The sequence below is a fragment of the Rhizophagus irregularis genome, chromosome 31, assembly GCF_026210795.1.
Source record: "Rhizophagus irregularis chromosome 31, complete sequence".
NCBI classification, from domain to species: domain Eukaryota; kingdom Fungi; phylum Glomeromycota; class Glomeromycetes; order Glomerales; family Glomeraceae; genus Rhizophagus; species Rhizophagus irregularis.
The window spans coordinates 1,993,281-2,016,749 of NC_089459.1; the positions used below are offsets into that span (position 1 = coordinate 1,993,281).

General features: G+C 28.1%; 10 protein-coding genes across 12 annotated transcripts; 7 read left to right on the top strand and 3 right to left on the bottom strand.

Annotated features, from left to right (window-relative positions):
* The first annotated feature begins 85 nt into the window (after positions 1–85).
* OCT59_022556 (uncharacterized protein) lies at positions 86–605 on the top strand. The gene is made up of 2 exons (XM_025325416.2): positions 86–202; positions 277–605. Exons 1-2 carry the CDS (start codon positions 135–137, stop codon positions 416–418), a joined length of 210 nt encoding a protein of 69 aa, XP_025181257.1. The 5' UTR covers positions 86–134; the 3' UTR covers positions 419–605.
* Positions 606–4,294: 3,689 nt separating this feature from the next.
* OCT59_022557 (uncharacterized protein) lies at positions 4,295–5,369 on the bottom strand. The gene is made up of 3 exons (XM_066144850.1): positions 5,137–5,369; positions 4,981–5,043; positions 4,295–4,861 (listed from the first exon to the last, which is right to left on the bottom strand). Exons 1-3 carry the CDS (start codon positions 5,284–5,286, stop codon positions 4,379–4,381), a joined length of 696 nt encoding a protein of 231 aa, XP_066006273.1. The 5' UTR covers positions 5,287–5,369; the 3' UTR covers positions 4,295–4,378.
* Positions 5,370–5,416: 47 nt separating this feature from the next.
* OCT59_022558 (uncharacterized protein) lies at positions 5,417–7,557 on the top strand. Of its 2 annotated transcripts, XM_066144851.1 has the most exons (6): positions 5,417–5,749; positions 5,834–6,003; positions 6,085–6,208; positions 6,293–6,393; positions 6,522–7,273; positions 7,375–7,557. In XM_066144851.1, the coding sequence occupies exons 1-5, from the start codon at positions 5,739–5,741 to the stop codon at positions 6,881–6,883; spliced, it is 768 nt and encodes a 255-aa protein (XP_066006274.1). In that variant the 5' UTR covers positions 5,417–5,738; the 3' UTR covers positions 6,884–7,273; positions 7,375–7,557. The 2 variants fall into 2 exon arrangements, with proteins under 2 accessions (XP_066006274.1, XP_025181254.1); XM_025316141.2 differs by lacking the exon at positions 7,375–7,557 and having other exon boundaries at positions 5,811–6,003; positions 6,468–7,052.
* A 54-nt stretch (positions 7,558–7,611) lies between these two features.
* OCT59_022559 (uncharacterized protein) lies at positions 7,612–9,988 on the top strand. Its single transcript, XM_025308343.2, has 6 exons — positions 7,612–7,811; positions 7,908–8,217; positions 8,293–8,348; positions 8,416–8,730; positions 8,807–9,363; positions 9,449–9,988. The coding sequence occupies exons 1-6, from the start codon at positions 7,706–7,708 to the stop codon at positions 9,824–9,826; spliced, it is 1,722 nt and encodes a 573-aa protein (XP_025181253.1). The 5' UTR covers positions 7,612–7,705; the 3' UTR covers positions 9,827–9,988.
* On the bottom strand, positions 9,964–11,933 carry OCT59_022560 (uncharacterized protein). The gene is made up of 9 exons (XM_025316140.2): positions 11,800–11,933; positions 11,617–11,736; positions 11,494–11,553; positions 11,330–11,425; positions 11,131–11,268; positions 10,735–11,055; positions 10,625–10,665; positions 10,413–10,537; positions 9,964–10,346 (listed from the first exon to the last, which is right to left on the bottom strand). Exons 1-9 carry the CDS (start codon positions 11,899–11,901, stop codon positions 10,162–10,164), a joined length of 1,188 nt encoding a protein of 395 aa, XP_025181252.1. The 5' UTR covers positions 11,902–11,933; the 3' UTR covers positions 9,964–10,161.
* A 105-nt stretch (positions 11,934–12,038) lies between these two features.
* OCT59_022561 lies at positions 12,039–12,908 on the top strand. 2 transcript variants are annotated; one of them, XM_025325415.2, is made up of 4 exons: positions 12,039–12,090; positions 12,175–12,298; positions 12,375–12,529; positions 12,607–12,908. In XM_025325415.2, the coding sequence occupies exons 1-4, from the start codon at positions 12,070–12,072 to the stop codon at positions 12,877–12,879; spliced, it is 573 nt and encodes a 190-aa protein (XP_025181251.1). In that variant the 5' UTR covers positions 12,039–12,069; the 3' UTR covers positions 12,880–12,908. The 2 variants fall into 2 exon arrangements, with proteins under 2 accessions (XP_025181251.1, XP_066006275.1); XM_066144852.1 differs by lacking the exon at positions 12,039–12,090 and having other exon boundaries at positions 12,102–12,298.
* A 1,393-nt stretch (positions 12,909–14,301) lies between these two features.
* On the top strand, positions 14,302–15,799 carry OCT59_022562 (uncharacterized protein). The gene is made up of 4 exons (XM_066144853.1): positions 14,302–14,380; positions 14,475–14,628; positions 14,697–14,784; positions 14,864–15,799. The coding sequence occupies exons 2-4, from the start codon at positions 14,503–14,505 to the stop codon at positions 15,556–15,558; spliced, it is 909 nt and encodes a 302-aa protein (XP_066006276.1). The 5' UTR covers positions 14,302–14,380; positions 14,475–14,502; the 3' UTR covers positions 15,559–15,799.
* Positions 15,800–15,932: 133 nt separating this feature from the next.
* Positions 15,933–19,908, top strand: OCT59_022563 (uncharacterized protein). Its single transcript, XM_066144854.1, has 15 exons — positions 15,933–16,074; positions 16,150–16,239; positions 16,321–17,235; positions 17,324–17,389; positions 17,457–17,492; positions 17,613–17,630; positions 17,698–17,781; positions 17,914–17,979; positions 18,059–18,088; positions 18,163–18,231; positions 18,305–18,334; positions 18,414–18,503; positions 18,692–18,904; positions 18,992–19,079; positions 19,150–19,908. Exons 1-15 carry the CDS (start codon positions 16,027–16,029, stop codon positions 19,839–19,841), a joined length of 2,535 nt encoding a protein of 844 aa, XP_066006277.1. The 5' UTR covers positions 15,933–16,026; the 3' UTR covers positions 19,842–19,908.
* Positions 19,909–20,577: 669 nt separating this feature from the next.
* On the bottom strand, positions 20,578–21,383 carry OCT59_022564 (uncharacterized protein; the record flags this gene model as incomplete). Its single annotated transcript, XM_066144855.1, has 4 exons — positions 20,578–20,770; positions 20,853–20,949; positions 21,234–21,285; positions 21,356–21,383. The coding sequence occupies 4 exons, from the start codon at positions 21,381–21,383 to the stop codon at positions 20,693–20,695; spliced, it is 255 nt and encodes an 84-aa protein (XP_066006278.1). The 3' UTR covers positions 20,578–20,692.
* Positions 21,384–21,804: 421 nt separating this feature from the next.
* Positions 21,805–23,382, top strand: OCT59_022565 (uncharacterized protein). Its single transcript, XM_025310551.2, has 4 exons — positions 21,805–21,854; positions 21,938–22,210; positions 22,298–22,391; positions 22,490–23,382. Exons 1-4 carry the CDS (start codon positions 21,840–21,842, stop codon positions 23,197–23,199), a joined length of 1,092 nt encoding a protein of 363 aa, XP_025181248.1. The 5' UTR covers positions 21,805–21,839; the 3' UTR covers positions 23,200–23,382.
* Positions 23,383–23,469: the final 87 nt, after the last annotated feature.

A 23,469-nucleotide genomic window follows, 5' to 3' on the forward strand; every position in this document is an offset into this window, starting at 1 on the left:
AAAACAAGATTACTTTAAATACATATCTGTGTAACGATAAATCATCAAGTAATTTATATATAGGTGTTCACTGTATTCCTATTCTAAAAAAAAAAAAATTTTGACCAAAAAAAAAAATATATATACAATAAAGTATGTCGGCTCTTCAAATCAAAGTACAACCTCACATCAAGAGATTAACTCTAGAAAGAGCAAGATTATGGTACATACTTCAAATTATTATTATTCATTCATCCGTTCATTTATTAATATCATTAAATTAAAATTAAAATAAAGGGCACCATCTGTCATAGGATTTGCTGGAACTCTTGGTACAGCAGCTTTACTCTTCACTGAAACAGTCCCAAGAGTTCGTCGAGACATTTTAAGCAATATTCCTATTCTTGGCAATTATTGGCCTCAAGCAGAAAAAAAATGAGTCTAGATTATTTAGATTCAAGCAATTGTCTTTTTTTTTTTAAAAAAAAATTTCTTAGTAAATAAAATTACAACTATTTAGTAGTTAATTTACAATATACTAAATTGATTCTCGGAAAATAATTATTTAAATTTAATAAAGAACGAAAGTTGACTTGATAGTTTTTATTTTTAATAGGAAATATGCTAAATTATACTGACTTAGTAATATAATATAATTAACTTTTTTGAGTATCTTATTTGGAACCTAAATAAAAATACTTTACTGTCCTGAACTAAAATGAGTGTTAGTTCTCTCTCTTTTTTCATTTTATATGATCGTGTCTTTATTAATACATTATTAAACATTATGTGCATAATAATTTATTTAGAACAATTTATTATTTTAAATAGAATAATTTAGTTACCAGTAATGCTATATAATAAATATTATGTTTTCTTGAAACTTTAATTTGTAATCAATTATCAATATTAAACATTAGCTTCCAAAACTGGGAGTGGCTTGTCGTAAGCAGGCGGTTTGTTGCATTTATGTTTTTTCCTAGATTTCTCATAACCAATTTCTGAAGGAATATTCCGCGGCGTCAATGTTTGTTGATTTTGATTTTGCTCATTTGTATTTGTGGATTGAATTGAGTTAGACGTTAATTGTTGCTGGTCTACTCCTTGCGCTTCTTGTTCAGGCTGAAATTCTATTAAATTGAACTGGTGTAATAAATCTTGGCTAGATTGAATTTCTGATGTCGAAACAAACGATGAAGATTGCGATGGTGAAAGTTGAATAGGTTGTAGACCCTGAATTTGTTTCTTAAAAGTTGGATGTCAGATTTAAGTTTTGCTATCTCATAAGTTTCAGTTTGGAAATCAAACAAAATGATTTTTGAATAAAATTATTATTTACCTGGTTGATATTTTTTTCCTGTGGTTGCATAAATATTTGTGGATACGAATTAAACAACATTTCTTGTAAAGTTTGCGTTGATAAAGAATTCTTTGCAAAGTCGGTATGTTCCTGTATCTGAGATGAGCACAATTGAGAAGCTAGAATTTGTTGCTGATTTGAATCAAATTTCATCTTCGAATATTCTTGTGAAATTAATGATTGATTATTAGTTCGAAAATTTTGAGGAACAAATTGAATGTGTGATTGTGATCGAGAATAACAGAATTTTTCCTGCATTTGAAATTGTTTATTTAAAGGATATAAGTTCATTTGAGATTGTAATATCGGTTGTGGTTGAGTTTGTAATAGAAAAGAAGGATTTAGCTCATTTGAATTGCATTGAGAAAAAGGTCCAACGTTCGATGGAAAAGGCTGACAAGGTTCCTCCTGCATATTTATTGTTTCTTGTGATGATGAAAACTGTTGTGATTGAAATTGAACCTGCGACTGGTTCTGTAATAAACTATGAGACTGATTGTGTTTTTGTATTGACCCAATTTCTGATTGGCTCTGTAGAACTGTCAGCAATTCGGTCTGACTTTGCGAAGCCAATTCAGACGGTTGTGGCGTTATCAAATCATTTTGGCTTTTATTCGGATGATCTCGCACTTCTAGTAACTGCTGTTGAGATCTTAGATGTATGTTTTTCTTGGAAGGTCGTCCTTTTTGTGCAGGAATATTTTTAACTGTTATACTGCCAGCAGGATAATTACATACAATATCGGCGGTTGATGAGGATGGAAGTGTTATTGTTGTCATATTATCTTGAGATGAACTCATCACAGAAGTAGAATCTATATTTGCAGATTCGCAAATATCATCAAATGCTTGCTGTAAAACTGCTTTAACTTTATTTGTATATTCATAGCTTGAGCATGCTAATGAAGCTACACGTGCTGCCAGAACTATGGTTTCAATCACTCTTTTTTCAGTCTCTCGAATCTTGATTTTCTTCCTATTTGTATGAAAATGTAGTTCGAATTGGCAAATATAATACATTTTATAATAAAATTTTTCATTTTTAATTATAATACATTCAATTAGAATACTAGATATTATATAATCCAATTTAAAGCATATTACAAACCTACCTCTCTTCTGCTAAACGATTATAAAATCTCCTTTCATCCCAAGATAAATTTGGGAATTCTTGTTGCATCAATTGTCTTATATCTCCTGTTAAAAATCCAGAATTGGCATATTCTGCTATCCTTTGAAGGACGTTAGGAGGCCAAGGAGCCGGAATATTTTCAGGAATTAAATCATGATTATGCTGTGCATGCTGCGGATTATTTGATTTCCTGAATTCCCATTGGTTGTTGTCATCTTTAAATAAGACAATTCTCCATTTACAGTCACATTTGATTGAGGAACGTTTTCGTTTAGTTTGTTTACTGGAATCAGCGACCCCTTCGCGTGAACAATAGATATAGATATTCTAAAATTGCAAGATAACAGAATTAAGAACTGAGTTTATTAATATAAATAGATCAAAGTTATCAATTTTATAAAGTCCTTTTAACTGATCTATCGATTAAAATTCAAATTAAAGCAAGTGTATTAATGATGACAGGATTAGCTACGAATTGGTTGTGTAATTGATTCAGTGTGCAATTTATATAATTTTATGCTTCTACTGTAGTATATCTCAGCCGCAGCAAATTCTATTATCGCAAATGTTGAAATATCAAACCAAGAAAGCGTAAAGGTACTGACCTTATTTGAACTGGTTTCCTGTTTCATTGTGAAACCATATTCTTTTGCTAACTGTCGACAATACGATAAGGCCTCTTTAGCACTCTGAAATTTCAAAGGTATAATTCGTGCATAAAAATTATCCATCTGTACACAAATAAGTCGGTTTCTTGTTTTAGTTATTTATCATGAATTTTTAATTCGATAAAATCAACTATCAATGAAAAAATTACCATAGTTGAAGGTGACATTTGTGTATTTATTTCATAAAAATGTAATGCATATAGGCTTGCAATCGCGTCACTTTGACTAGGAACGTAAGACATTATGATACTATAAATATACAACTTAAAAAAAGGTTAAAGGAAAGTTTAAAAAGACAGCAACGATGATAAGAAATAAGATAAATAAGGTAATATTAATGTTATTTATACTGTAATCTTATACTATATGATTACACATGCAAGTCGTCAACTAGCAAATTCGGAGATATAGATAAAAATGGATTTTACTATAATAAATATATATACTGCTGTCAAACACAAATAAATTGGAATTTGACACTGACATTTATTGACATTTATTAAGGGGCATCATGTCAGATTTGTTATTGCATATATTGCATAGCACTACCCAAACTGTATTTTCATATAAACAAATAATAACAAGGATCGAAAGTGTTTTTCCAAAAGAAGCCAACCGCAGTTTATTACATCAGATCATCAGACCTTTATTTGTAATATAATACAATAACATATTTTAATGATCTATCTAAGGAAGGTTAAAGTTCAGAGATACTGTATATCAATTGTACCAAGTAAAATTTTATGACTAATCTTTAATACAACATTGAATCAATTCAAACTATTAGAGAATCAAAGTTCTTCATTTCTGATGGGTTATTACAATTTATTATAGACCCTTTTAAATGGTTTTTTGATCTATCTGCCTTTCAAAGCATCCAAGAAAAACTCTTTCTGTTTCTTAATAAAAACGCATATTACCTTAGGTCCTTAGGTAATAATAAAGATTGTAAAATGAGGCTTATCTTTTTAGCGGATAAGTTCTATTTCTGCGATTGTGGAAATCACATCTTCCGAATATGGATAGATAAAATCTTTTGCTCTTTGATACATTAAACAAATTATATAATGCAAGTTCTTCCTAAAAAGGAAAATATTACATCAAAATTCACGTCATCCTCATTTTTGTGACCCCATGTACATGAGGAATAAATCATGTTTGACCGTATATTTTAAATATTTGTATTTTTATTTATCAACAAGATTATTTTAACTCTAAAGATTTTCCGACACCGTATATTTAATATGATTCGTACGAAAGATGACCTTCTTTTCTTCTAATCTTGCTCTCAGTTTGCAACTCTTTCTTTCTTTCATTTAATCTCTTTAACCTATCGACTTCAGTTGAAACTTTTTTGTCCAGGTCATCCTTAGACATTTCCTGTGATTTCATCATTTTTTCTACATTTTTATCAAATTTTTTTTGTCCTTTAATATGATTCAATGATTTTTTAAAATCTCGTTTCTCCATTTTTGGAGCTTGTCCATCTTCAATTATTGTAGGGGATACTCTAAGAGATGGCTCAAGCTCTATTCTTGCTAATCGTTTTATGAGCATAGAATATTTTAGATCTTCTGGTGTATCCACATATTCTAAAACTGCCATTGGTGCATTATCACCATCACGATATCCTAGTTTATGGATGCGTGTGTAACCTCCTTCACGAGTTCGATAACGATCTGCCATCTCATTAAAGAGTTTGGGAATTGTCAAACGATGTTCCTATATATATAAAAAAAGGTTCAAACAAACTATGACTTATAAAGCTGCAATGCTCAAAAAACAAAATGATAAATAAATAAATTTATTCGAAGAGTTCTTAAACAAAGTTTAATACTTACCCGAAGAAACCTCATTGCTTGAGTTTTGGCATGTTCGTCCCCCCTCTTTCCCCATGTTACCATCTGTAGTTGTTATATCCATAAAAATATAATGAATGCAGAATTCTTGTAAGGATAAAAATAGTGTTAATATTGTTCACTTTTTAAATTATTCACCTTCTCAGCTAGTCTACTTGCCGCTTTAGCTTTCGGTAAAGTGGTTCTTATTCTATTGTGTACAATTAAAGAGGAAACCATGTTTCGTAACATTGCCATTCGGTGACTAAAGTTACGGCCTATCTTTTTGTGATGTTTTCCGTGTTTCATTTTTGATGTTTGACGTATTATTATTAATTTAGTTATTAATAAGTCATTAAATAATGAGGGCAAGACGAAATTCAAATTAAAGTACGAAAAAATACATCTTTTATATGGTGATCTAATGATATGCAATGAAAAAAAATTGTGATCTGGTGTGACATTTGATAATTTTTCGAAAAAAAATCTTTAGTAATAAATTTATTAAAATATCAGTGTAGCATTCATATACTGAGAAAGGAACGAAAGGAACGAAAGGAACGAAAGGAACGAAAGGAACTACGATATGCAAGTATTAGAGAGTACTAGCTTGTAAATTTGACTCATCAGGGTTTCTTTACGAACAGAAATTATTGAAATGCAAACCAATTTTGAGAACAAAGTTACCGAAACCTACGAACGAGCGTTTAGACGCGGAGAGCTATATTTTGTAGAAAGCACTATTGCTAATATAACAGAGAATGATATTGAGGTATTTCTAATAAGCTTATAGTGAAATTATAAATTAATTTCTAGTTACTCAAAGGTTACAGTTTGAAATACGTTTTGCTCCTAGTTTAGCAAAAAAACCTACAGCTGAGCAAACGGAAGAAAGCCCATTAAAACATAAGGCTGATCCATTCGCACCATATAATCAAGAACTCTTTGTACAGGAATTTGAGAACCACGTTATTTTATTGAATAAATTTTGCGTAGTTCCTAATCATGTCTTGGTTGTTACCAAAGGTATTTACAAATTTCTAGATTTTCAGATTCTCATGAAATAATTATTATTATATTATAATCATGAATGGGAATTTTGACTAGAATATGAAGAACAATCGAATCTTCTTAATCAAGAAGATCTTGCTACTATGTGGTATTGCATGATGCAAACCAAGAGTCAAAGTACGATTGCTTTCTATAATTGTGGTAGCCTTTCTGGTTCAAGGTATTGATATAGAAGAAAGAAGTCTTCAATTTTTTGTTTATTAAGTGCTCAAAATTAACGAATTTTTACAAATCATGATATAAGTCAGCCACATAAACATATGCAAGTTATTCCCTTACCGAGTAATGTCCGTTTTAGTCCTCCAATTAACGCTATTATTTACAAATATCAGAATAAAGTGCCAGGTAAAAATATTATTCAAAATTTAATAATATTAAGGTTATGATTTATTAACTAAATTTGTATTTTAATTACGTAGGTGAAATTTTTAATTTTTCAGAATTGCCTTACGTTCATTATGTGACTCTACTAGATCCTCAACAATTGAGCGGACATCATGGCCATAATTATAAAGAGACTGTTAGTCAATATTTGACTGAAAATTATCTTTCATTGGTAAACACTATGGCCGAGGGATTTCGCGCTTCATCATTGACTGATCCTTTTTCATACAATTTTTTGATGACTCACACTTGGATGATGATAGTGCCAAGACGTGGCGAGAAATATGGGCAAATTTCTGTTAATTCCCTTGGATTTGCGGGGATGCTTTTGGTAAAGAGTGAGGAAGAATTAGAATTTGTTAAAAATGTTGGGTTACTACGTGTTTTAGAAGGCGTAGCTGTCTCAAAGGATAAAGACCAATTAATCGATAATATCCATATTTCAGTATGATTAGAGACTGCATAATGTGCATTTTATTATTATTGTAAGTTGTCTCTTCGCCAATTATTGGTTTGGCTGATATCTAACCCAAATTGTATTTATTATAATTATTAAAAAATTACATTATCGCCATATTAATAAAACAAACGTAATAATTAAAATATGTTTTTGCTACTTAGCCAGTCTGAGATGCATATCTTAGCAGATATTTGATTTTCTTTCTGGTAAAAAAATTTTTTACCAGGAAACAATAATCATTATAAGGATTCAACCATTAAAAAGACTGCATAAGAAATTAAATTACTATCCGCATCGTACTTATCTTTTATTAGGCTTATTGATTTTATAACGCTATAAAAGGGTTTATACGAATATCAGAGAACCTGGATACCTTTTTGGGTAAATTTAATGTAAACGAGTTTGTAGAAATGTCTTACAAACGTTATTTTAAAGTATTTTACTTGTTAGCCATATTTGTATATTATTTGTTATTCTACCAGAAATAAGGTTACAGATCACCAAAGAACAAACTTTTTGTGACACCAGTGGATCGGGTTTTTTGTATTCCTAATTAAATTTGTATTGATGCAAGGAATAGGCGAACCGTCTTCAGCCCGGGTTTTGCTCTTGTTGTAGAACAAATTTGGCGTGCGAAAAAAAAACAACGTTATCCCCATCAGTAAAAAAAAAATGATAAAATTTCAATATATAAAGCGTCGCGAAATTCCTCGTTTTTTGAAGCAAAAAATACAATTTTTTTTACATTTAATTAAGAAAAAACGAAAAAACTAAAAAATTTTTTTTACATTTTAATTAAGAAAAAAACTAAAAATGAAAAGTCTCTTCAATAAAGCCATGAAACGCTTTAGCGGTGACGGTGACACAATAGCATCGTCTTATACTTCCACTACCACTACTACAACACGTTATGAAAATGGTACGGAATTATTTAATTAATTAATTTATCAATTTTTTTTTTTAAAAAAAAATAAATTATCTCATAATTCTTATTAACTTTATTAATTGGTAATAGGTGTACCTGTTGAAGTAATTACTAAAACTACTACAAACGATGAACCCGCTGAAGTAATTACCAAACCTCTTACAAACGACGAACCCGTTGAAGTACTCGAATATGAAGTGCACGAGCATGAAGAAACAACGCCCGTAGAATGCGATGTTGAAAAACCAGTAGAAAAACCAATAGCAAAATTAATAACAAAACCAGTCGAAAAACTCGCAAAGAAACCCAATAAAAAAACCGAAGAACGTGATCCCGATGAACCGGAAATGGGTCATGAAAGTATTGTAGGTTACCAGGGCGAAAGAAGTGATCCTGCTAGGTTTGTATTTGTTTATTTGTTGTTATTTAATTTGTAATTTTTTTATATATTAAATATTCTTTACTGTTTTGATAGTCGATGTTGTCCTATTGTAGTTGCTGATGAATTCGAAAAGCATCTTGATCTAACTGGTAAGTTTCCTATGAAATCACGTGTAATTTCGATTCAAAAATTTAAATTATTTTTTTTTTTTATCAGATCACGATTTTTCTAAAGTCGATAAGTACGCCAGAGAAACTCCAGCGAAGGAAGCTGAAAATACTGACCGATTATCTAAATACCTTACTAAACCTTGGAATGAAGAATTAGATAAATTACGTTGCATTTTTACTTGGATTACTGAAAACATACGTTACGATACCGATGCATTTTTTGGAGGCAACATTAAACATTGTGGTCCAGAAGATGTTTTGAAAACTCGTAAAGCAGTATGTGATGGATATGCTGGATTATTTGATAAATTGACCAGTGATGCTGGTTTAAAAGTTTGGAGAATAAGTGGAAAATCTAAAGGTAAATAAATCTTTAAAATATACGTTTAAACATATCGTATTATTTATAACACGTGACTATTTAATTATTTTCAAAGGTGCTGGCTTTAAACCTGGTTGTAACATTGATAGTCGACAATTTGATCATGCTTGGAATGGTGTACTTTACAAAGGAGAATTTCTCTTGGTTGATAGCACATGGGGAGCTGGATATCTTAATGGAATGGACTTTGAAAGACGTTTTGAACCATTTTATTTTCTTTGTTCTCCAACTCAATTCATTTATAGTCATTATCCAGAAAAACCAGATCATCAATATGTTGAACCAAAACTTACTAAAGAAGAATTTCTTGATATGCCATATGTTAAACCACAATTTTTTACTTCTGGATTAAACTTTGTTAAACATATCGGTACCGGAATTGAAATATCAGATGATAAAGTTGAATTTGAAATTGAAAGAGTTCATCCGGATGAGAGCAAACCTTTACATGCTACTCTTGAATGGGAAGGTCATAACGAAGATATACCAGTAATGATTCAAAGGCTTATTACACCTGGACCAAGAGGTGGCAGAAAATTCAAATTATCATGTACTTGTCCAAGCAAGGGTGAGGGAGAATTTAACATTTTTGTTATGTTGGAGGGTAATAGTGTAAGTATTATTTTAAAATCTTTTAATCTAACAATAATAAAATAATAATAATAATAATATTTATTTTTTATTTTTTTTTTTTTAGGGACCAATGGTATCTAGTTTTAAACTTAAAAATACAGGATCTGGAAAAAATTATGCACCATTTGTAGATACTTATAGTGTACCATTTAGTTTTACAATCCATAATCCTATTCATGCAAAATTAAATTATAATGATAATGTTAAATTTGAGGTTACAATATTTGATTTGCCCGAATCAGAATTACCTTCATTGGCATTATTCTTACCAGAAAAGTCTGCAAGAGATCTTCAAAAAGTTTCAATTCAAAAAGTTACAAATGAAAAAGATAGTTATACTTATGCAATTGAAACTTGTATTGATCAAAAGGGCAAATGGGGTTTAACTTATCACACTAGCCCGACCCAATTTAGTTTTATTGCTCAATATACTGTTGAGTAAATTAATTTATTCACTTATGATAAATTATTTGGATGAAAATATATAATTATTTATTGATTTATTTATTAATTTTTATATTAGTGTAAAAAAGAAATATTATGTATCATTATAAATTAAATAAATTAATAGTATTTTTTGGTTTAAAATATATTGATAAAATAATAACATAAATTAAATCCTTCTATATAACGCCATTACACTATTAGGATATATATTTATTAGTTTAAAAGCATGTAATAACAATTAAACAAACATATTCATATTTAGTGTGTAACATTCTAACATTAATTTTTTTACTGCTTTTTTAAATAATACTAAATTAAATAATCAATAGTCTATTTAATAGTAGCATTAATAACAGTTGGTACAGTACATATACCCTTTTCAGTTCTAAGTAAGTGTACACTTTTATCCTCATTATTAACCCATGATGCTTCTTTCTTATTAGTAGTTATTAATCCAGGTTGTAAAGTTTCCCATATCTTCTTCTTTGGATTTAATACGGGTTCAGGAGTCCCTTCTATAATAGAAATGTTAATTAATAAGCGATAAAATAATTAAATAAAAAGTCATAAATATTACCCACCTTCATATCCCTCAAAATATGCTCTGTCACCTGGTTTAGATCCTGGCGGAGGATCAACAAGTTCTACTTTACCTTCGGCTGACGTTGCTGCAAGGACCATAGCATATGACTTAATTCCACGCATTCTAAATTTTTTAAAGAAAATTAAGAGGAAGTTAATAATAAAGAAAAATAAGTATTTTATAAAAATATTTTAACAATAAATTACTCACGACGCTGGTTTCAAATTACAAACTAATACAACGTCTCGATTCTTACAAAAAAAAATTACTCAATAATTCGCTCAAAAAATTAAAACGTTCAGAAAAGTAAATAAACTAACCTGCATTTGATCCAACGGAATATGATTAACTAGACCACTAACCACAGTCCTCGGTTCAGCTTCACCAACATCGATTTGTTCAACATATAATGAATCTGCATCAGGATGCTTATCAACTTTGACAATATGTCCAACGCGAAGATCCAGTAGAGAAGGTGAAATAATTGATGATGTTGCTGTTGATGTCTCCTTCTCTTTCTTATCAGCTTTTTTAGCAGCTTTCTTGTCTGCCTTTTTACCTTCAGTTACTTCATTCCCTTTTGATTGATCCTTTGTTGTCTTATCTACCTTGGATTTTTTAGGTTCAACTTTCTTTTCAACCTATATCAAGAAGATAATATTAATAAATTGTTATTTACATTTAAATTAAAATTTCATAAATTAAAAATATTATACTTTTGGTGCTTCCAAATCAATCTTCACAGTATTCAAACCACTTTTAGGGCCTGATTTGGAAGCTGCAGTGTTTTGAATAAAATCAAACCAACGCGTTAAATTTGGTAATTCAAATCGTTCATTTGAAGATAATTTTTCCTATAAAATAGAAATGTTTAATATTTTATAAATTAACGTTATTGTTGTTTAAAATACTTACTACAGAATTATAAATTCTAGCAAATGCAACTAAATCTGCCACAGTTAAATAATTTTCAACAATATAAGTGCGAGTGGTTAGATGTTCATTTAATTCCTAAAAATACAATAAAGTAATAAATTAATCAGATTAAATCAAAATAAATAAAGAACATTCAAAATTACCTTTGCCACTTTAGATGGATTTTTATCGGCTTCTTCAGTTAATTTCAACCACTTTTGAACCTATTTATTATCATATATAAATCACTTCGATTCACTTTATAAACTGTCATATAAATATCTTACCTCAGCCGCGTTAGTTTCATTTTTTGCTGCTAAACCAGTAATAAAAGTTTCGGTCAAACCATTAACTACGGAAGTAGTTCCTGTAAGTATTTTACCGTCTTCGAGAGTTAAGGTTGAATTCTGAATTAAAAAATATTTGTTAATAATTTTAAAAAGGATTTGGTGAATACGAGAAAACAATACCTCAGCGCTAGACTCTTGAAGTGATACATTAATTGAGTCTAAATAATTATAAACTAATTTAGTGGTTATGTCGTTTGGTGAAAGAGCTAAAGTCGCTACCATTTTTAATTCTGTTGGGCAAAAAGATAAGAATCAAGATTACAATATACAAAAAGTTATCTGATAATCTCATAATCAATAGCCAATAGGACGATTGTATATTTTGTATATCCTCATATGGTAAAATTTTGATCAGGTATAAATTATAAAAATTTCATTTCTTTAAAACGAATGTCTCAAGCCATTGGAAATGTACCACATTTTTATTAATTATATATATTGTTCAAATATATAATATCTTAGTTTAATTAACCTGGATATAACTCGTTTTTACAGACAGCATTAGCTTATGCTAGAGTATGGCATTTAGTTGATGCAAGACAAAGAATATTAGGTCGTATGGCCACGCGTATTGCAACCACTTTAATGGGAAAACATAAACCCATTTACGATCCTGCATGTAATTATTATAATTCTTTATATTATAAGACGTGATAAATTTTTTTTTTTTAATTAAAATTTTGTTTTTTAAATAGCTGATTGTGGAGACTATGTTGTTGTTATTAATGCAAAAGAAGTAATAGTAACTGGCAAAAAAGCTGAACAAAAACTATATAGACATCATACCGGATATCCTGGAGGTTTAAAAGAAATTGTATATAAAGATTTACAAGAAAAGAAACCTGATGAGGTATACTCTACACTTTTAATCTATTAAAAGTAAATTTCCTATTTCTTTACTTAGTTTAAAAATATTATTTTATCTAGATTATCAGAAAAGCAGTTTCAGGAATGTTACCAAAAAATAAATTAAGAGAAAATCGATTAAGTAGATTATATGTTTTTCCTGATGAAGAAAATCCTTATGAACAAAATATTACTAAAATTTATGATAAAACACTTGTTGATCAATTTGGATTGCCCAAACTAACAAAAAGTGAGAAGAGAAAGAAATTTAAAGATATAAAAGCCATCACTTCTGAAGTAGTTTTTAAAAATAAAAAAGAAAATAAAGAAAATATAGAAAACATGAACAAATAAAAGAATATTATTTTAATTATTTTAATGATATATCCCTCAATCTATACATTTTCCTGGTTGACTAGATAATACTTTTCAAAGTAAATTTATCCAAAATAACTTAGTTACATCTACAAGTATCATCATATCCTCTCATAATCATAATAGACAATTTCTAATATTATTTTATAATGTATCGATTCATAGATATTTAACAGAATATTCAAGGTATTTTATATCTTGTGTAGAATTTCAAATCCTTAATACTTAAATCACAAGCCAGTAAATTTTTTCACTTTATCCAATATTATTAATTAATTTGATTTCTTCGCTAGCAATTGGTTGATTCAATTGTATTATCTAAGGGATATCTATAATCAAATTTTTGTGCATCTCTTAATCCATCAATAATATAAGCTTCAACCATATATCCATTATACTCAAAAGAATCTACAAAAGAATCGTTTGTTCAATCAATTGTTTAAATTGTTGAAATTTAATTTAAATTTCCTCAAAAAAATATCTTGCATCACTATTTCTATAAGGTGAGTCTAAAAAGACGATTTTTAATTAAATTAAATTCATCATCAAAGAACTTCGATATTTGAGTAGAATGTGACTTAAATGCTGAACTTCTTTCCTCCATATTAGCATCATGATGATGTGACACTCTATATTTGATCCAAATCTATAGTTTAGTAATAATCTTTAATTATTTATGTATACCTGGAATTTCATCAACAAAGCTAAATTATTTGATTATATTTTAAATATCTATCCGTAATATTCATAATTCAAAAAAGAAGTAAACGGTTTATTAGAATTAAGCAAAATTAAATAGAATAAATACAAAGACTTACATACAAAAAAGAATAAGTAAGACAAGACTTAAAGAAAATATCGTTAATCAGTTTAATTCGTCGGGAAATCTCGTAATTTTTTATTTATCATAGTATAATTGGAGCGATTATTTTTCATTTGATCATTTTCGAATTCATGAGTTTTTCGTTCTTTTTAATTGATAAATTTAGACCATATATAGTTATTATCCAAAGACTTCAAAGTCGTGAACAGAAAAAATATAAATAAACAATTCGAGATTATCTATCCGATTATCATAATTTTTATATAATCTTAAATATGATTTTGGCTAATTTGTATATGGTCATTCTTATAATAAGTAACAGAAGCGATTATGAATCTTACGTATATTTGTTTATAAAGTAGCAACGCCAATTATTGTTAAGCAGTTCGTTATGCCAGTAGTTTTCTTATATAATTATATAATTAAGATGCGTTAAACTGCATACGATTCGTTTGAGAATACTCGTGAGAATCAAAATTTTGATGAGAAATTATATATGCTTCCCGTATGATCCGTATTTAGCATGAATTTGGCAGTTTTAAAAAGAATCAATCATCCTGAAAAAAAATTGTTTCTACGATCGAATCAGTTTTAAATTTTTTTTTGCTCATCAACCGTTCATAATAAAAAAAAATCATGGCTGAATTTGACGGAGAGGTTTGTATAGACTTTTGTTAGTAAAGTTGTAAATATATCAACGCGCAGAGATAATAATAAGTAACTTTTTAAACATTAATGTACTTTTCAACAGATTGATCAAAATCATCCAACATCTTTAAATGATAGTTCCTGTTAAAATTGATATTTTTTATCGGCTTAAACGTCATCTTTCTCAACAACCCGTTGAACGTGTTGTAATTGGGATAATGTGTACGTTTGTTTTGATTGCAGCAATTTTCTATGCGGTAAGTTTATAAGTATGTTTTTACGTTTAATTAATTTAAAAATCTAATGAATCTTTTTATAAAAATAGATTCCTAGTAAACCTTCCTCTTTTTTCCAAAATTTTGCTGATACGACAAATGATATTTTTAAAAAAATTGATAATGTTGATCTTCCAGGTAAAAAAAAAATTATTCAAATAAAAAGATTTTTTTCGTGAATATATAGTTATACATAATTTCGCTTAATGTGATATAGCCGCAAGTTCAATAATGAAACATACTGTTGCATGTCGTAGAGCAGCAAACATGATTCAAGGAAGTCCAGCATTTAAGTCTCATGGTTCTCAAATTGCAAAAGGATTACGTAAATTTGGAGAAAAAATAATGGAAGCGGGTCATTTATTACAAAAAATGTATAGTAAAGGTTCATCAGTATATAAATCTTTTGATATGGAAATCGAAGCGATGATGAATCGATTAAATTCAAATTACATACGACGAGGTGAAGCAAGTTATTTTAAAGAAAGAATAAATGTATTAATAACAAAAATTAAAGAATTTAGAAAATTAGTTCAACAAACTCATACCTCTATACATAACGCAGAAAATATTAGACACGATACTGAGGGTTATATTTTTGATGGATTGAGAGAAGCTGAAAATTTTATTGCTAATAACAATCATTGTCGTTCGGTTGATATTTCTAAAGCCAAAAAAGAACTTTGGACTGTTAATAATATTTTAAATCACTTACACAAAACTGCTGTTCATTTAGATATGATGGATTATGAAGATAAATTAATGGATATTTCTGCCGAACTTGATAAAGTTGGTGGAACTTATGATTTCTTTGAAGTTACGAAATCAGATCTCAGATATTTAAAATATGCTGTTGAAAATTCAAAATCCAGTCTATATAAATTTCATAAGAAAGCTTTAGTTTCTAATTAACAAATTTAAATTTCTTAAATATGTTGTATATTTTTTTCTGATCATATGTTAATGAAATTATTTATAGATCAATGATGATTATGATTATTGTTACTGGTTTTTTACCATGGAATTTCATAATGTTGTAAACTTTATAATTTAATGCGGTCACAAATTTTCGAAATTCTACGTAATATTCGGAACAAAATAAGTTAGTTCATTAATTTCTGATTTAACAACATATATAATGAATATTTTAAAGTTTATATAGAATTGATGGTCCGTGAGAGTAATTGTCCGGAAAAACTTGGGTCTTTTTTTCTTTTTGATTCCATATTTGGTTAGATTGTGAGTTGTGACATAACAACTAGTCAATCTGAAAAAAGTTTAAAATGAACTCTGCGGATTTTGCGATTCTAAAATAAAATTTTTGAATTTTGAATTTCTTTTTTACGTTTTATTTTTTTTTTTCAAAAATAATAATTATAAATGACTGAATCTCAACAAGATTTTGATGAAAATGTTAACGAAAAGAAGGTTTTAAAAAAGCTTTTAGTTCCAAAATAATTGACAAATCAAGAAAATATTAAATTTAATTTCTTTCTTATTTAGAATCAAGAAATAAAAACTGAATCCACTATACCAGTTAGTGATAAAGAACACGATAATGTTTCTACACCTAATAAATTAGATATTAATTTGGTAAATATAGATTTTAAAAGAATAAGTTTTGATATTAAAATTACAATTTTTTTTTTTCTTACGAATATTTAATTTATACAGGAAAACGAGGAAATAACAAGTAACGTGGATAATCAAACAAAACCTCCCAATGCTTTGAATGAATTAATTGACAACGAACAAAATTCTTCAAACTTTTCGGCTATTTCTAATGACGATAAACAAACCAGTTCTCCAAACATTTCGATCATTTCGAATGAAGATAGACAATTCAACCCTTCAACAACATTAAATAACAGTTCTCCAGAAATCTTGACCAGTTCAAATGAACCAAATAACGATAAGCAAAACAGCTCTTCAAACACTTTGAATGATTCATCTGACGATAAACAAAATTCTTCAGTCATTTCGAATGATGATAATGATAAACAAAGCAATGATGACAAACAAAGCAGTTCACCAAATATTTTTAATGATGATAAACGAACCATTTCTTCAAATATTTCGAATGACGATAATGATAAACAAAGCAGTTCTCCAAATATCTTCAATGAAGATAAAAAAAGCAGTTCACCAAATATTTCGAATGACGATAATGATAAACAAAGCAGTTCTCCAAATATTTTCATTGAAGACAAACAAAGCAGTTCTTCAAATATTTTCAATGAAGATAAACAAAGCAGCTCACCAAATATTTTTAATGATGACAAACAAACCAGTTCTACAAATATTTCAAATGATGTAAAACAAATCTCTCAACCCATTTCACCCATTTCGAACGACGACAAAAAAACCAATTCTCCAACCATTTCACCCATTTCGATTGACGATAAAAAAACCAACTCTCAAACTATTTCACCCATTTCGAATGACGATAAAAATAATTCTCCAACCGCTTCATCCATTTCAAATGACAATGAAAAAATCAATTCTCCAACCGCTTCACCCATTTCGAATAAATTATATGATAATAAGCAAAATCAAACCACTTCGAATGAATATTTAAATGATAGCTTGGTAAGTATTTAAAGTATAGTGTGGCATTAAATATCACTTTGAAATCACACAAGAACAAAACTTACAATTCTAAATATTAATGTTTTAGGAAGAATCCATTCAGCCCTCAGACACTAATAAAGATTCTTCTAACAGCGAAGATGATATTAGTTCGGTAAATATTTTTAATATCTGTCATAACATTTATTAATTCCAATATTAAAATTTTTGACGACTATTAGAATGCAATCATGAGTGAATCAGAAATCCAAGATGAGGTTTGTTAAAACATCACTTCAAAATTAAAGATTTACGATTCTAATTATTTATTTATATTATGTATGACATGACTATTGATTCTTTTGACTGTTGAAAATTTGGAAAAACAAAACTCTTAGGAATATGAAATGGTTAAGGTTTGTTAAAGAGTAGCAATATCAAGAATTAAATTTACAATTCTAATTATTATGCTGAACCCAACAGCCCGCTGATTCTATTGAAGATCTTTCTAAGCATGAAACCAACGATGTTAACGATGTTGAATATAGTTTTATAAAAGAACATGATGTATGTTGCAACAATTAATCAATTCTTATTACTAAAACAAAGATATTTGAATGAATCTGAATCTCAATTAGAGAATAACAAATATAACTTCGAAATTCAGCTTAAGAACAGTTCTATTTTTTAATTTCTTAGAATTTCTCAGAGTCTATTATAGAAGATCCATCTAAACATAAGCCTAACGATGATGATATTAATATGGTAAAAAATTTAGTGCATGCTATATCATTTATTAATTCCTTTGATTTACAATAACGTTAAAAATTTGGTTCAAAAACAGAATAATGAAAATAAATCTTCAGTTAAGAAGGTTTGTTGATGAGTATTAAAGAATTACTTCGATGTTGAACAAGAATTAAACTTAATAATCTAAATTTTTTCTAGTTTAATAATAATGAAATTGTTGAAAGCCCTTCCGATGATGAATATTATGATGATGATGATGATGATTCGGTAAATATTTAGTATATTGCGCAATTTTATTAATTCTTTTTATTTATAATAAGATAAAATTTTTAACCAATAGCATAATGAATCCGAATATACCGAGAGGAAGGTTTGTTAATAAATGTTTAAATGTCGTTTCGGAATTGAACAACGACAGAACTTATAGTTCGAATATCGCAAACTTTTAGGAAGATCATAAAACGATAGAAGAAGAAATTCAGCTCCCCATCACCGATGTTAATGAATCTAAATCATTTAATGTGTCTGATTATAATCTGGTACGTACGCAAATATTTGTTAAGTTCATTTGATTTTAACAACATTAAAAAATTAATTTTGAATCCAAAATAAAAATTTTTTGTATATTGAACCTAAAAAGGTTTGTTAACTATAAAAATTTGCAAAATTTTGCTCATAATAATGAATTCGATATCAATAACTTTATTTTTTATTAAAATTTTTTTAGAATGAAGTTCAATTTGTCGATCAACAAATTCGCGAAAGACGACGACCCAACCAACATCAACAAGAATTATCATCACCTTCCGAAAATAATATCTCATTAAAAAATTCCAACGTTAGAACCGACACTCCATCCATTTCTTTTCTTGAAATTTTTAAATATATTTTTTATTTATTTGTGGTTTTCGCTTTACTTTACTTTGTTTACGACGTTAACGTGAGTTACAAGTTATTAAACCTTTTGTTTATATATGGTATCTTGAACAGTGTCTTACAATAATAATTCTTTTTTTTTTATAAATAGAGACTTAGTAATAAGCCCTCTTCTCTTCGAAATATTGCTGATATAACCAATAATATTTTTGAGGAAATTAATAGTGTTGAACTTCCAGGTAATTTTAAAAAAATTAATTTCTCGTTTAATATTTATTTCATAATTATTAATCTATCTTAATGGTATAGACATAAATACAATATCGGACTATACAGTAGAATGCCGTAAAGCAGCAATTATGGCTGAAAGAAGTGCATCGTTTAAGTCTTATGGTAGCCAAATAGCAAAAGGATTATTCCAGATAGGGGATTCAATATATAAATCACGTCAATTATTACAATATATGTATAGTAAAGGTTCAACATTACGATCATCATTTGAATCAGAAATTGATGCGATATTGCAAAGACTGAATTCAAATCATATACGACAAGATGATGCAAAATATATTCGCGATAGATTAGATAAACTAACGAAAAAAATTAAAGACGTTAGGTTATTGGTTGAAAAAAGTCATAATTCTATACTTGATGTAAGGAAAATTAGAAACAAGATGGATGATGATATAACAAATGGATTAAAAGATGCTGAAAAATATAATAAGAATGAAAAATATTCATCTGATATCAGTAAAGTTAAGAAAGAACTTGAGAATGTTGATAATACTTTATCTAAATTATATATTAATGTTGGTCATTTAGAAAAGTTGAGAGAAATTTTAAATGATCATGAAGGTAAATTAATGGGTGTTTCAGATGAACTAGATGAACTTGAAGGCAAAACTAGAATTCTTAAACCTGATATCAAACATTTAATACTTGCTGTTGAGAATACAAAAGTTCGCAATCATATCTTTAATAGGCTTGCTAATACTGATTAAGTATTCATTTATACTGATATTGTGATATTAAATATATATATTTCTTAAATAAATATGCTTATTTTGAATAACAAAATTACTCGAATTTTTTTAATAATGTATTTGTGTACTATAGAATTAAGAATACTATTCTGAATTGGTATTGTTCGAAAGAATTCTTCCCATAAGAGATGTTTGTATATTACTATAAAATTAAGCTCTAGTTTTAATACAATTGTATATGTGATTCAGTGATGCATGGCATTTGTAATTAGAATTTAACATAAACAAAGTACATAATTGATGAGGAAAAAAACGATAGTCTTTTTAATAAGTAAATTCAAAGGCTAAAGCATGGAATTAAAATGTCGTTATTGAATGTTGCACCTTTTTCTAATCGACAGAAAGATCTTTGATTTACATCGGCCCTTTGCAGATTGCCTATTTAGTGTGCATTAATTGAGAAACCCTTAACTAGTTAGAGGTTATTCAATCTGCTAATCATAACAAAATTTTCTTTTTTATGCACGCACGCTAGCGCACAGAAAAATCCTTTTAATGTACGTCTTTGTATTTTTACATTTCAATCAGAGTATGCAATGATACTTTATAATTGTAAAATAAATCTTACTATAATAAACCGGTAAAAGTAAACCGCCTTGGGTTATCAAGTACAACACAGAATGATAGAATAATAGTAGCCAAAACTTTAGAAAAATAATTCAACATTTCTTAGTTTATAATCTGAGAGACTACATAAATTAATTAAATATTTTTTATTGTTAACAATCTCGATATTTTTAAAAGAATAAATAATATTTCAATCAATGAAATAACCTGCCGAAATAAATGGAATAATGAGCATGTAACAATCACTTTGAAAACAAGCATTTAGAAAAGATAATCATCGAAGAATTTTGGAAATCTAATTGACCCATTCTGATTCTTATCTGAATATAATAAAGTAACAATCATCTTAGCAATTTAAATTCAAAGTTCACAATTAATAATAATTCTGAAAGAGTTTCTTACCTTTATTTTCACACCAATGATGTTAGAATCATAATAATACAAATATAGTAAAAATAAAAATTGAATATATGCGAAAGTTTTAAAGTTATTTACATCGCTACAAAATTTATTTCTTGTTTTTTTCTAAATTTATCTCTAATACGTTTCTATCCCTCTCTCTACTGTATCATCCATCTCATTATCAATATCATCTTCAACTAATGAATTATCATCATCACAAATATCATGTGTAAGTTGAGATATTATAAGTCATAAAAATTGAGTGTTCATGATATAGAAAAACTAACATCGTATATACGAAGTAAGTATATGATATTTTACAATTGATAAATTCTCCAGATGGTTCTATTATAAAAACAGTTGCTCTCTTTTAGAAATCACTAGAAAATGGCCTCATCAATTGCTCCTATCATATGGAAATCCAAATGAATGGCTATTAAAATTTAAAAGAATGATTAGCATTTTTAATTATTAACAATAAAATAAGCAAGCGAATGCCTGGCCTTCTGGAAAGATCTTCAGACTTGACATATTCAACGCGTGAAAGTGTGTATGCACAAAATTAAAAGAAGAAATTGTATGCTGCCAAAATTAAATTTTGAAATTTTCAATTTAATTATCGATTTTTCGAAGTTAATTACAAATAATTAATTAACCAGTCAGGAAACGTTACCTTTAGCTTCGTAAGTTAATATCAAGTTATTTCCAAATGCGCTCATTAATAGCACTTAAAATCTGTACTTTCCTAATATTACGTCAGTATGTTAATATAAATATCCTAGTTCTTTAAATTTCCCACAGACGCGTAAGTGAGTTTTAGATTATCACACAAAATTTGATTTGAGATATCACAATCCGGAAAAAAACTCGTATAACAAATGTCATTGATTTCTGGATTTAGTTAGACTTGTGAATGTTTATAACATTTGCAGATGAAAGTTATTATTCCTTCATTCTCCCAAAAATTTTTTTTTAAAAAAAATTAAAATGATTAATAGAAAGGTTAGTTTATTAAAAAATATCTGATAAAAAATTATTATTATCGTCATTTATTATTTTAACATTATTATAAAAATATTATTTAGCTTACCGAATACGCTGAGGACGAAGGTCGTAGAAAACCTACTTATCGTTATATTCATGCAACTAAAGAGGAACAAGAAATTCGTGAAAGAAAAAATATACCTCGTCAAGAGTCAACGGATCAAACTTCTTCATCTTCAAACAATAATGATTCCAATATTATAAATAATTTAATATATTATTTAAATTTAATAAGAGATAAATGTCCTCAATTATCTCGCAAAACTAAAATTGGGGTAACCTTCACCGTTTTAACGATGTTATTATACTACTTTGTAAGTTTATTATAAATTTTGAGTTTTTCTTTTATATTATGGGTATATTTTTTTAAGGTACATATAATATGTATATAATTGAAATAGTTAATTCCTGAACAACCGCCTTCTGCTTTTATTCGAGATTTTGTTGATACGACAACAACTACTTTTGAGGAGATTAATAGCGTCGATCTTCCAGGTATTTTTACATACCTTAAATCTGGCAACCATTTTGTATTTTTTCAAGGTGAAAACATATTGATTGCATTCATTGATTCACATATACTCATTTTACAGCTTCAAGTATGTTAACACAACATACAGTAACAAGTCGAAATGCTGCAAATATGGTTCAAAATTCTCCAGCTTTTAAAGATCATGGAAATCAAATTGCGACAGGTCTTCGTAATTTTGGAGAAAAAATAAATTTAGCAGGAAGACATTTACAAAACATGTATAATAAAGGTTCAACAGTATACAAAACATTTGATACAGATATTGAAGCGATGATAAATCGATTAAAACAAACCCCAAAGAAAGGTGACGCCAAATATTTTAGAAATAAATTAAGTAAGTTAATAAACAAAATTAAAGATTTTAGACAACATGTTGAAATGACTCAGAGTTCGATAGTAAATGCGGAAGAAACTAGACATGATACCGAAGGATATATTATTGATGGATTAAGGGAAGCAGAAAAATATATTAGCAATAACAATGAAGATTCACAGAAAACTGCTGAACTTAGTAGAGCTAAAAAAGAACTTCAATTTATTACAGATCTTTTAGGTCATTTGGATAGTACTGCAGTTCATCTAGATAAAATAAGAAAAATCTTAAGTAGTTATGAAGATAAATTGTTAAATGTTGAAGCTGAACTTGGTACTTTTGGTAAAGATGAAGAAGAAGGTATATTTGAAGTTAACAAAGAAGATATTAAGCATTTAAAGATTGCCGTCGAAACTTTAAAAGCTAGTCATTTAAAATTTAATCATCTTTCTAATTAATCATTTGTAATTGAATTTATCTTTCTTTTTTTTCTTCTTTTTGGTTTTTTTTTATTTTGGTGAATGGGGGTTGAGGAAATATCGAGGTTGAGAGGGTTATGTTTATATTTCTTTTAACTGTAAAGTTTTTTTTTGAATAAATCGTCTTTTTTCATATAAACACTTACCGTGTTATATGACACGAATACATTCGATTTGCGCCACAGTGTGAAAATTCATTAATTGTTCTTTTTGGTTAGTACGGATTTACTTAAAGATAAATTAACTAAA

Excerpts from the sequence above, each read along its gene's own strand:
- OCT59_022556 (XM_025325416.2), top strand. The coding sequence starts at position 135 with ATGTCGGCTCTTCAAATCAAAGTACAACCTCACATCAAGAGATTAACT. Across the intron at positions 203-276 it reads CTAGAAAGAGCAAGATTATG|GGCACCATCTGTCATAGGAT; the intron begins GTACATACTTCA and ends ATTAAAATAAAG.
- OCT59_022557 (XM_066144850.1), bottom strand. The coding sequence starts at position 5,286 with ATGAAACACGGAAAACATCACAAAAAGATAGGCCGTAACTTTAGTCAC. Across the intron at positions 5,044-5,136 it reads CAAGTAGACTAGCTGAGAAG|ATGGTAACATGGGGAAAGAG; the intron begins GTGAATAATTTA and ends TAACAACTACAG. Across the intron at positions 4,862-4,980 it reads AAGCAATGAGGTTTCTTCGG|GAACATCGTTTGACAATTCC; the intron begins GTAAGTATTAAA and ends TTATATATATAG.
- OCT59_022558 (XM_025316141.2), top strand. The coding sequence starts at position 5,636 with ATGCAAACCAATTTTGAGAACAAAGTTACCGAAACCTACGAACGAGCG. Across the intron at positions 5,750-5,810 it reads TAACAGAGAATGATATTGAG|TTTGAAATACGTTTTGCTCC; the intron begins GTATTTCTAATA and ends CAAAGGTTACAG. Across the intron at positions 6,004-6,084 it reads TGTCTTGGTTGTTACCAAAG|AATATGAAGAACAATCGAAT; the intron begins GTATTTACAAAT and ends AATTTTGACTAG.
- OCT59_022559 (XM_025308343.2), top strand. The coding sequence starts at position 7,706 with ATGAAAAGTCTCTTCAATAAAGCCATGAAACGCTTTAGCGGTGACGGT. Across the intron at positions 8,349-8,415 it reads AAAGCATCTTGATCTAACTG|ATCACGATTTTTCTAAAGTC; the intron begins GTAAGTTTCCTA and ends TTTTTTTATCAG. Across the intron at positions 9,364-9,448 it reads TTATGTTGGAGGGTAATAGT|GGACCAATGGTATCTAGTTT; the intron begins GTAAGTATTATT and ends TTTTTTTTTTAG.
- OCT59_022560 (XM_025316140.2), bottom strand. The coding sequence starts at position 11,901 with ATGGTAGCGACTTTAGCTCTTTCACCAAACGACATAACCACTAAATTA. Across the intron at positions 11,056-11,130 it reads TTGATTTGGAAGCACCAAAA|GTTGAAAAGAAAGTTGAACC; the intron begins GTATAATATTTT and ends TTCTTGATATAG. Across the intron at positions 10,538-10,624 it reads TGTAATTTGAAACCAGCGTC|AATGCGTGGAATTAAGTCAT; the intron begins GTGAGTAATTTA and ends TAAAAAATTTAG.
- OCT59_022561 (XM_025325415.2), top strand. The coding sequence starts at position 12,070 with ATGTCTCAAGCCATTGGAAAT. Across the intron at positions 12,091-12,174 it reads TGTCTCAAGCCATTGGAAAT|ACAGCATTAGCTTATGCTAG; the intron begins GTACCACATTTT and ends TCGTTTTTACAG. Across the intron at positions 12,530-12,606 it reads AAGAAAAGAAACCTGATGAG|ATTATCAGAAAAGCAGTTTC; the intron begins GTATACTCTACA and ends TATTTTATCTAG.
- OCT59_022562 (XM_066144853.1), top strand. The coding sequence starts at position 14,503 with ATGATAGTTCCTGTTAAAATTGATATTTTTTATCGGCTTAAACGTCAT. Across the intron at positions 14,629-14,696 it reads TTGCAGCAATTTTCTATGCG|ATTCCTAGTAAACCTTCCTC; the intron begins GTAAGTTTATAA and ends TTATAAAAATAG. Across the intron at positions 14,785-14,863 it reads TGATAATGTTGATCTTCCAG|CCGCAAGTTCAATAATGAAA; the intron begins GTAAAAAAAAAA and ends AATGTGATATAG.
- OCT59_022563 (XM_066144854.1), top strand. The coding sequence starts at position 16,027 with ATGACTGAATCTCAACAAGATTTTGATGAAAATGTTAACGAAAAGAAG. Across the intron at positions 17,236-17,323 it reads AATATTTAAATGATAGCTTG|GAAGAATCCATTCAGCCCTC; the intron begins GTAAGTATTTAA and ends TTAATGTTTTAG. Across the intron at positions 19,080-19,149 it reads TAATAGTGTTGAACTTCCAG|ACATAAATACAATATCGGAC; the intron begins GTAATTTTAAAA and ends TTAATGGTATAG.
- OCT59_022565 (XM_025310551.2), top strand. Across the intron at positions 22,211-22,297 it reads CGATGTTATTATACTACTTT|TTAATTCCTGAACAACCGCC; the intron begins GTAAGTTTATTA and ends TAATTGAAATAG. Across the intron at positions 22,392-22,489 it reads TAATAGCGTCGATCTTCCAG|CTTCAAGTATGTTAACACAA; the intron begins GTATTTTTACAT and ends CTCATTTTACAG.